At 45.2% G+C, this 10,892-nt stretch overlaps 1 protein-coding gene across 1 annotated transcript in view; it reads left to right on the forward strand.

Moving 5' to 3' along the window:
• adamts9 (ADAM metallopeptidase with thrombospondin type 1 motif, 9) overlaps window positions 1–10,253 on the forward strand; it is a 46,235-nt gene extending 35,982 nt beyond the window's left edge. Inside the window, exons 30-40 of the mRNA XM_071543859.1 lie at window positions 40–216; window positions 2,324–2,494; window positions 2,799–2,993; window positions 3,622–3,751; window positions 4,167–4,261; window positions 5,039–5,133; window positions 5,269–5,402; window positions 5,979–6,070; window positions 7,228–7,332; window positions 8,639–8,747; window positions 8,974–10,253. Of these exons, the coding sequence (XP_071399960.1) occupies window positions 40–216; window positions 2,324–2,494; window positions 2,799–2,993; window positions 3,622–3,751; window positions 4,167–4,261; window positions 5,039–5,133; window positions 5,269–5,402; window positions 5,979–6,070; window positions 7,228–7,332; window positions 8,639–8,728 (1,284 nt within the window). The 3' untranslated portion in view covers window positions 8,729–8,747; window positions 8,974–10,253. The remainder of the gene's footprint in view (window positions 1–39; window positions 217–2,323; window positions 2,495–2,798; window positions 2,994–3,621; window positions 3,752–4,166; window positions 4,262–5,038; window positions 5,134–5,268; window positions 5,403–5,978; window positions 6,071–7,227; window positions 7,333–8,638; window positions 8,748–8,973) is intronic.
• The last annotated feature ends 639 nt before the right edge of the window (window positions 10,254–10,892 follow it).

Genomic DNA, 10,892 nt, shown 5'->3' on the forward strand with positions numbered 1-10,892 from the left:
AAAACTGGTTTAAAAGTCTTACCTGTCACCTCCTTTAAGTGTTCAGCATCATGCGGTAACGGGATACAGAGAAGAGAGGTGTCCTGCCAGGTCGGAGCCCGACGGAGCCCGCAGGAGACCGAGTGCCCTCAGCCCTCCCGACCGGTTTCCAGCCAGAGCTGCCGGGTCGCTGACTGTCCCTCTCGGTACCGGTGGAGAGAGGGAGAGTGGCAGCCGGTAAGCGCGGTTTTGTATGCCTCTGTGGATAAACTGTCGAACTTGTGTCTTTGGAAAAGCACTTTTACAGCAATGACGCAGTAAGGCGAAGGAGAATTAGCCAGCTGTGTGTGTCGTTTCTAGTGAAGTATGAGCCGAGCTAATGGGGAGCAGAGCAGACCTCGTAGCCTACTCCACTCGGAGGCACTGCAGTCAGGCCAGGAGGCGCAGAGGGGAGGAGAGGAGGCGAGCTGCTGCATGCCCATGATGGAAATCAGATGATCATCTCTTTTTTCCAAGCGAAGCCTAGTTGCCAGTCATTATGAAACGGATAGTTCCGGTGCTCAGTTCTGATTGGCTGAGTTGCGTTTAAAGCCTGTCAAACGCACCTGTGACCTATCACTTTTAATACTTTAAACAGGCCGACTATAATGGCCCAACCGAAAGTCATACCGTGACTTTGTTTAACTGTTAAAGAACTATATTGCTTAGCCGAATAAGAAAATGCATTTAGGCTACTAGTAAGAACATTTAACAACAACATTTAACATTTGCATTTTTGTAGCATCTCAAAACACCTCTTAGCAGTTCTGAAATCAAAGGCATGGTTTCTAGTGGACCCATGCCAAGGATACGCTACCTTAAGCAATTTTCCTATAGCCTACCTTCTCTTCAGCCTTCTGGCCGTTTCTGAGAGTTGGGGTTATTGGAACAGACAACTGCAGCAGTATGATCAAATGGTGTTGAATTTGGGTCAGTGAGCAGCATGACATCTCTTCTCTTAAAGGAGAGTCTAATTAGTCGGGAGAAGTGTTCAGAGTTTCCCGCCTGGGCGCCCCGCGCTCCAGGAACAGCTGGAGGTAATTACAGCGGTTCACCTGGCGCCGAGGGACATTTGGCGGGTGAAAGTGCCTAGCCACGTGTTTCATGCACTTAAGTTGACTCCAAAAATCAGAAATAATGTGTAAGCCAACATTCCCCCTATGTAATTTTCAACTTTTGAGAAGAAACACTTTCAAAAGACTTTTTTCTTGCCATAACTTAGGCTACCCTCATTTCCTTCTATGCCTGCCCTGGCTTATTCCCATATAGCCTTAACTGACCTGCCAGAACCTATAGTGAAAACTCAGACTGAAGCACAGCCAAGCATTTTGCGGCCGTGTGTGCTTTTCTATCATCTCCACCTTTTTATAAGTTTCTCGAATACATTTTAGCATATAGCGTAGATCTATTGTCAGTAATATAACCATGCAGCTACATCCTGCAATAGTAGGCTACAGCAGGACTGCTCAGCTCACAATAACAATTCCAGGTATTTCAGTTGTTTGACAGTATTCAGTGTATTAACAGTGATGAAGACCAGCTGGAGTGGGCTGCATTCGTAATAGCATAGTGTTTCTGACGCATGCCTAAGCCTCTCTAAGCCCTTCCTAAAATGTTCTGTGCTTGAATTACCGCTGTGACAGACTTGAATGTCGTAACACTTGAGTTAGGTTACTACATGGACCTGGATGTAGTAAGAGTGTTATGGCTCTAAGCTTCCAGTCAATAGTCTACCATCATCGCAAAGACAAGTCAAAGCAGTAAATACCACATCACAGGGTTAGACTTTTACAGCAATGGCAAAAAAAAAATCAGTCCTGATTTTTCATGAGATACATTGCTGGGATGGAAACATCAACAGTTTCAAGAGTTAGAAGCTGCATAACCTCTTGTTAGGACTTGGCAATGTCCTGAGCTCAGGCTCTCCTACTCAACAACACAGTGCTTTCCTCCCAATTCTTATCTACTGTTTTGACATCTTTCCTCCATATTCTCATGTGGTGAAGGTTTTCCGATTGCCCGTAATAGAGACTTTCACGAAGAAGAAACAGATCTCAGACGCTTTATCGCAGCAGTACCGAGGCAATGTAATGCTAATTATTAAGAACCACTACTTTGCATGGACTAGAAGGACCCAGTGCCCTATGCACCCTCTTATTTGCATGTGGACAAAAGCACCTACATAATTAGGTCCAATTTGATCAAAAGAACAACCACTGTTTTTCACAACAACCTTTCCAAGTCATACAGGATTTGACATAATTTTAAAAGGTCAGTCTTTGTCTTCTCTCCTCCGCCACTCCAGTGCAGTAAGTCATGTGGGTCAGGCCACCGACGACGAGCCTTGCAGTGTGTGGACCAGAACCAGGACGAGGTCCACGAGATGTACTGTGTGAACCAGATCAGACCTCCCGACTTAGAGAGCTGCAACACCCACGCCTGTGAATTCATCTGGATCACTGGGGAATGGACTGAGGTGAGTGCCAATGAAGCTGATTGAGCCGTATCATCAAGGTGATTCTGTACATGTAAGCAGAGATGTGTGGCATCTAGCTGATCAAGTCCCACTGAAACTGTGGAGACCTTCACTGCAAACAGTTCATGTGCTTTGAATGGGCGATACTTTGCCATCTACTCTGTGGCCTTAATTAGAAAGAACAAGCTGTGTAAATCTAAATTACCATCTCCAAACCCAGTGATGTGGACATGACAAAAAGCAGGCCTGTTTTCCTGTGTGGTACGCTGTTGTTATTTCATGCCAGTGTCTCTCTCCCTTCCAGTGCTCAGCCAGCTGTGGTCAGGGCTACCGCCAGCGTCTGGTGTCCTGCAGTGAGGTGCATGCGGGGAATGATAACTATGAGTACGGCCATCAGTCTTCGTCCAACTGCCCCGGGACCCCCCCTGAGAGCTTCATGCCGTGTAATCTGGGCCCGTGCCCGCCTCCGCAGGAGTGGAGGGTCGGAATCTGGGGACCGGTGAGCGAGGCTTTCTATGAAATCTCCATTCTCTTCCAAGTCAATGCTCCTGAACGTTGCCCAGTCATTTATCGGTATTTTCTCAAGATGGTGCATGCATGTCTGTATCCGCAGTTTTCTAAAAAAAAAAAAAAACATGACACAAGCCAAAATTGTGATTTATCAAAGACTGATTGTGATGTTAATATCAGCAAGTTAAACTGGTTTTATCCAATTTTCTGTGATGTATTTCTTATGTTGTATTCTTTGGAATCATTATACAATTGAATAACGTATGTAAATAACTTTCTAGAACTCTTTATTATGTTGTGATATATCACAGAAAATTGGAGAAAACCAGTGTAATTTGCTCATATTAACATCACAACTTTGGCTTTCATCGACCATCGAAAGAATTTTTCATAAATGAGGTCTCAAGGTTTTTTTTATATAGATGAGGCCCCTTGTGCCTGAAGTAGAAAACATTTTACCAACCTGAATCCATTCCAAATTATTGATTATCCATCTTGAAATGGCAAAAATGTAGCATACAATTTCCAAATCTTGAGAAGATGACTTTTAAAATGAGAGGTTTTTGCTGGTACAAGTTATATTTTCACACTTTCATGGCTCTCTTCCTCCCCTCCAGTGTTCAGTGAGTTGTCCGGATGGAGTGATGGAGAGGAGGGTGCAGTGTGTGTCAGCAGATGGTCTGGAAAGCAATAGGTGTTTTCTGGACGCCATGCCAGAGGCCAGGCAAACCTGCAGCAACCCAAGCTGTGAGTACAAGAGTACACAGAACTGCTGTGTCTGAGCAAAGGTCAGGACAACCAGGGTTAGATACATCCCAACTGAACACATCTCAAAAGCCCAATACTAGGTATAGCTTGAGTTCATCTTCTCATCTCCAAGATTTGGCCTTAGGTGAAATATTTATGATCCAAGACATCAAAGGTCTAACTGTCCACTAGTGTATTTACTTCCCTACGGTAGGATGGGACAACATCAAAGAGCGAGCGGCTATTCATTTTCTTTGATTCGATGCAGAAATTTGCCACACTTGACTTAACTCCTGAAACTTCTGTGTGCCTGTGTGTGCGTGTGTGTGTGTGTGTGTATACAGCCTGTGTGCCTTTCTGTGTGAAATCTTCGCATGATGTATCAACTTAGTTCTGCTTCTCTTGTGTCTCCCAGGCCATTTGCCCACTAGCTGTCGAGACATCCGGAGTATGAACGGCCCCCTCCCAGATAGTGAACACTTTCTCAATATTCAAGGGAAAGCGCTCAAGGTAATATCATATGATTTTCTAACTTCATAGATGCACAAAGCACCTTTCATGAAGCCAGAACAGGTTTTATTTACAAGGGGAGGGAGACAACTGAAAAGTAGGTCTTCTTGCCACGTCTCCTCTCATCTCAGATGACTTAAACACTGACAGAACATCCTGCTGCAGTGTTAGTTTGCCTGTGTGTGTGTGTGTGTGTGTGGGTGTCTTCGTGTGTGTGCCTGCATTAGCGTTTACAATTGATCCCTACTGGCCTGTGTTTAGGCATACTTTTGGCACTGTGGCATGGTGTAGAATGTTGCAAACAGATGCAGCACATTTCCATAAGACCCAGAGTCAGAGGAAATTCTTCAGACTGCCTGTCTTCAAAATGACTTTGAAGGGCGGGCCAACCCAGGTCAGATTTAGGGATCGTGTGTGTTGTGCTTTAACGACCTATATAAGAGTGTCTGTGTTTCTTGGGGCATGTAAGGTGCCACCTTAACCTCTTCTCTCTTCCACTCTTCCACTCCTCTTCCTCACCTCCTAACCTATCCCGTTGTATCTAAATTATCCTCTTTTCTGCTCCTCTTGTGCATTCTCCACTCCATTCCTTTTTCTTCTGTTCTAATCTCTGTATTCCTATCATTACCTCTCTTTCCCACATTCTTCACTTTTCCTCTTTTTCTTCTCTGGCATTTTCTTTCACCCCTCCTTCCCTCCTTCTCATTTTGGATACCACCCTTCCTTCCTCCTCCTCCTCCTCCTCCTCCTCCTCCTCCTCCTCCTGCCTCTCCTCAGGTCTACTGTGCAGGAATGCAGACAGAGAGGCCGCAGGAGTACATCACCTTGACGACCGGAGAAGGGGAGAATTTCTCCGAGGTCTTTGGCTTCAGGTAAACAACTAACAGATAACAATGAGAACGGCCTGTTTCATTACAAGAACCGAGGGACTCCTGGCAGTGGGAGTTTTTTTACTGTAAATGAATAAATGTATGGTTGAGGGAGGTAATCATGTGTATGTTTTCCAGACTGATCGACCCCACCCAGTGTCCGGCCAACGGTTCCAGGAGAGAGGACTGTGAGTGTCGGAGAGACTACGCCGCCGCTGGCCTCTCCACCTTCTCCAAAGTCCGCCTGGACCTCAGCAAGATGCACATCATCAGTGAGTTGCCCATACACACGCTAGTCAGTTGTGCATTAGGCAGACAGCAAATGAATCACGGCTCATGATTAGGGTGAAACACACACACACACACACACACAAACAAACAAACACACACACACACAATAACACCCTATGCCGATGTTAATTACAGCAGTGTATATCATCACTCTCGCTAAATGTCATCAAAATGTTAAAGCCTGCTGACTTTCTGCAGTTACTCTGAAATAAGGACCTCCTTCGCCATTTAATTATGTCCATGCTCATGAGGGTTAATGGGCTCAAGATGTCTTCAAGCTTCATTTAAGCAACACACAATTAAAAGGCTTGAGGGGATTAGATGAAATTGCACTAAGTAGATGGAATTATACTGATATTGCCATTAGAGTGACCCTAAAACTAAGGCCAGATTTAGGTTAAATTAAGCTGGGTCATTACGGAAGATGCAAGGCTATCATTATGCCAGTTTATTCAAGGTGCCATAGCAATGGCTTTCAAGATTCACATTTCTAAGAATGGTTGGTTGTCATGCACACATCCTACTTGACCTGGCTGTTGCTCTGTCTTGACATTTAGCCACAGACTGGCAGTTTGCGTTCACCCACGAAGGCCACAGAGTTCCCTTCGCCACAGCTGGAGACTGCTACAGCGCCGCCCGCTGCCCACAGGTGAGGACTGCAACAGCTGTAATTATATGGCTGCAGGAGGAAGGAGCATGGAGGTTTGGAGGATGGACTCCAATCCTCTTTATGCGTCCATACTGTCGCTGCACCACTGTAGCATTGCTGTTACCTTGAAGCTCAGGTAGCTTTTCAAGAGAGCCAAATGATGTCGAGTGTGGGGGGTGGGGTGTGTGTGTGTGTGTGTGTGTGTGTGTGTGTGTGTGTGTGTGTGTGTGTGTGTGTGTGTGTGCTGTCAGTGGTAGAGCAGACACCCAAGGACAAGCTCTGTCTAGACACTCCGTAGCCCAGTGTCTGCAGATTCTACTCGTCTGGGCGAGAGGAAACAGCGCACACACACACACACACACACACTCACACTCACACATTCACAGACATATAAGAACACACATGTCATTTCTACAGCTGGCATACTCATACATACCATGTTTTTTTAGCTTTTAAGGAATATAACAGAGGTGCAAAAAAACAAACATTTTCTGAGTGAGTGTGTTAACCTGTTTCCCTGTGCATCTGTGTGAGCACCACTGTATAGTTCCCACGCTCCCCCCGGCTCCAATGTGCAGCCCAGATGACCTGAGTCTCCTCAGTGTCGACGTGCAGACGGCAGCAGCTAACCACTAGGGAAAGCCAGTAAAACAGGGAGAGAGAGAGAAGCACCAATACGTCCTTCAAAGACATCCTTTCACCTACTTTTCTCCCCCCCTCCTCTAACCCGCCTCATTTGAAAGGAACTTGAGGAGAGCTGGAAAGTTTGCTGTCAAAATTACTTTGATTACACTTTGAAAGGATATAATGTACACAATGTGAAGAAGCCAGATGTAGATTTTTGCGAGAAAGCTCAATTCTAAAAAATGCTGCCCTCCAATAGCCAGATTTTCTATTATCTGTGTGTACTGGCTTGTATAATTCATTAGGTTCTCATTTATGCAGATGCATTTGTGTTTGACAAGATGACATGCAATGATCTTTGATGGGAAGTGGAAAATGGAAGTAACGTATACACAGCTTGTTTGTTATGATTAGGTGTCCACTAGTGCCCCCTGTGGTTTGTCTGAGATTTGACTCTTCTCTCTCTCTCTCTCTCTCTCTCTCTCTCTCTTTCTCTCTCTCTCTCTCTCTCTCTCTCTCTCTGTCTCTCTCAGGGGCGTTTTAGGATCAACCTCTCAGGAACAGGTTTCCAGGTGGCTGAGGACACCAAGTGGATCTCCCAGGGCAACTATGCAGTCGCTGACGTACAAAAATCCCAGGTACTGGTGACATGTCACATACATGTCCGTCCCAACATTCAAGCAAAGTTTGCCTGTATAGTCAAGATTTTGAATATGGCATCTAGAAAAGTGCGAGAATGATTACAACATCCATGATGGGACAAGTGTATTTAGTGAGGTACTGGGTAGTAAGGTAAATTATGCAAAGTGATAATGAGTTTAAACATAATTAGCATACTTATCATTCATTATTATTCATTATTCTTACATTGTGCTGTCTTCCTCTATGTATGTGCACCTCTCTTTATCCTCTGGCCTTATCCTTTCTCTTCTGTCCTGTCACCCCTCACACTCCATCCCTCCTTCCCTCCTCTCCTCCTTGTCCTCTTGGCTTCAGAGGGCTGTCTGGGCATGGTCCCAAGTGGGCTCCGTATCCCAAGCTCCTCTGGCTCCTCATAAACCTGCTGAGAGAGGAGCCTTATTGGGCAGCTGCTCTCTCAAGTGGGCCCCCCCTTGCTTTTGAAATGGAGATCAAGCTGGAGAGCGCTTTTTGGCAAGGCAAAAACAGGAGGGAACGGAGATGCCAAAAAGCGTTCACAGTCTGATATCCATAGCCAGCCGGCCTGCTCTGGGCACTCCAGGCTGTTTAAATAAAGCCAGGTTGTGGCAGTGGGATGGAGAGAGTACTCCAGAGGAGATCAGACAAACCACTCACTGCATGCTGTGGCTTTCATGCCGTGGGATAGTGCTTTTGCCGTATCTGTCTGACGCAATTTACTTTTTGTTTCTAGGAGTGTATATGAACCTGCCAATTATGCTGCATGCAAATGGCGCCGGTGAAGTGCTAGTGATTAATTACCTTGTATTTCTCTGCTTGTTACTGAGGGTGATCGTCCATTTTATACCTGGTGGTAGCCCACTTGGTGGGCCTCTTAGTCTTTGTGAGAGGCAACCTTTTGAAATAGCAAAGCAAATTTCAATGCCATCAAAACAACCCTGCTACAAAAAGCTTGGTGACATTCTCAGAGCACTTGGAAGTAGCACAGCCATTTCCATCCCTTTACTGCACAAGTGTTGAAACGGCCAGCTGTTTCTCAGTCTTATTCAGACCATTGACTGTGAGAGCCTGTAAATGGTAAATCATGTCAGTGTCATGTTTCAACACAAGGTTTTAACAACACAGGTCAAAAAGTTAGTAAGTTGTGATCCTGAAAGGTACGATATCACATTTCAGCATCTGTGTTACTATATTATGAAACTAACTCATTCTTTATTGCTTCATATCCTAGGAGAATCACTGCAACAGAATCACATGTAACTCATGTGATTCCTCTTGTGTCCACAGGATGGTAGCAGAGTAACAGGAATGTGCGGAGGCTACTGTGGTAAATGTACTCCGTCCTCTGGCTCCAGTCTGCCTGTAACAGTGGCATAGATCTAACACCATCAAACAGGTATGGCATATATTAATGATTATAACAACAATATTCATCAATCCTCAATCACTCCTACAGATAACAATTTATGAAATATGAGGGTGGAAGGAGAATGATAATCTGCATTTCTGTTTAGTGAATAGACCCCTTTGTGCCTAAAATGTCTCCACTGCTGTGAACTCTTAAGGAGTGGTTAATCATATCTGCATCCATTTTATTTTTGGCATGTATTTCTTCTTGGCAGTCCTCTTCAGGTGCTCATCGTGTCAACATGTCCCTCTTCTCTCAGTGGTGCTACAGCCGACCTCGGGCTCCAACCCGTCCTTCATGTGACCTCTTCCCCTCCATTGTGTACATAGTGTAAATGAATCTGGTGTAAGTACTGTATATAGCATGGTTAAAAAAAATGAATTATTTATTGTACTCCACATTTATTTTTGTATTGTAAGATAATTTAAGGGTTTTGTTTTCAAGTGCAAACACCCCACAGTGTTTCTTTGCCATGCATCAGATATCTGCCAAAATGTGCCTTCCATTTTTGGACATTTGCCATTTGGACTTTTTTAGTTACTAATCCACAGTGCACTTATTAAGATGCCATATGTTCTTTTTGGAGCTATCCAGTAGGTTGTGTTAAATCCAGTAATGCCGTTGTCATATTAGCACAATGATGGTCACTGGGCCTGTTTTTCCTGTGCAGTGAGGTGTCTCCGCTCACTGGGTCTTTTTTAGCCTTTGTTGATTCAGGAAAGGTTAGCACACACTCTTATTCAGCAACACCCTTGTTTACAGTCACAGTTACTACTGGTCTAATACTGGTTCCCATTGATCAGCTCCTCTGGAACACTTTTTTGGTTCAGTGCCTTTATCAAGGGCCAACTCTCAGTTCAGGTATTCCCTCCCAGATTGTCCCAGTAAGACCAAGGAACCCTCCAGCCACAAGCAGGCCTCCCTAACCTGTCGGGAACTGTTGCTCTATTCACCCAGCAGCTTGTGTGTCCAGCTACTTCCACTTGGACTGGACATTTAGTTTCTGGGTTAGCATCATAAGATCTGTTCACAAGTTCTATTCTGTGGCAGGCTGCTCCATCAGCATGTCTACAGCACTTAATTGCAGGTGGATGTCCTCCTCCAGCTGGATGGGAGAGTAGACGACAGGCTAGTGAACCACAGTCCATTGTGATAGACTGGGGACTCCCAGGGGGAGAGCTGGATGTGGAGGTGGAGGTGGAGGTGCGACAATAACAGGCTGCTGCTGCAGGGAATAGCCATGTGTTGCTACGACTACGACCACAGAACCATAATAGAAAGACATTCTCCATATTGATACTATAATTTGTTCCTCTTCCTTAGTTGGTTGAATTGAAAGTGAACTGATCACAACCATGCTACCTCTGTACAGTGGGAGGATAGCAGGTATGGAAGAGCGGCTGTAGGCTGTTGGTGTGAGGCAGCAGAAGAATTCATTCATTGGAGATGTCTGATGTGTGGTCGAGCAGAAAAGAGATGATGAGCGAAGAAGACAAAATGACAAAGTGAAAGTGAAGAAAGTGAAATTTGGCCTAGACTGGCCTAGAAAGAAGTGGTGTATGTGTGTGTGTGTGTGTGTGTGTGTGTGCATGGTGGTGGGGTGAGGAGAGTGACATAGTAATCCTGGAGATTTACTGGCCAGACATAAGGAGAAAGTGAGATACACATCCATACACAAACACAGCCACATAGGAGAGACCAACACAAAAATGCACACCCTTTCCCTCCCCCCACCCCCACACACACATACACAAACACACACACACACACACACACACACACACGCTCATAGACTGACTGTTGGAGCGTAAGGAGAGGCTCACAGGCTAAAAGTACCATAGAGATTATGCTGCCAGACATCAGAGAGAATCAAATTCCCCCGTGTTCCTCCATATCTCTCAGGTAGCGTGCAATGACAAGGGAGAGCCATTAGCCTTTAGCTTTTAGAGAGCAGACAGGTTATCTTATCTGGAGCGACTTGAAAGAATTCAGAGAGAGGAAGAATTCACCTCAGGCCAATAAAGATCCACTAGATACTACAGAGATACAGTGCACTGGGCTGGCCCTGGAGACACCTCCCAAACTGCTGAGTCCACAGACCCTAAAGCGTGCTATTGGTCCAGATGCTGCCTC

Source organism: Centroberyx affinis, unplaced genomic scaffold (assembly GCF_046629955.1).
Source record: "Centroberyx affinis isolate AG114_WGS23_722 - 3 ecotype Tasmania unplaced genomic scaffold, CSIRO-AGI_Caff_v1 ptg004388l_1, whole genome shotgun sequence".
Classification (NCBI taxonomy): domain Eukaryota; kingdom Metazoa; phylum Chordata; class Actinopteri; order Beryciformes; family Berycidae; genus Centroberyx; species Centroberyx affinis.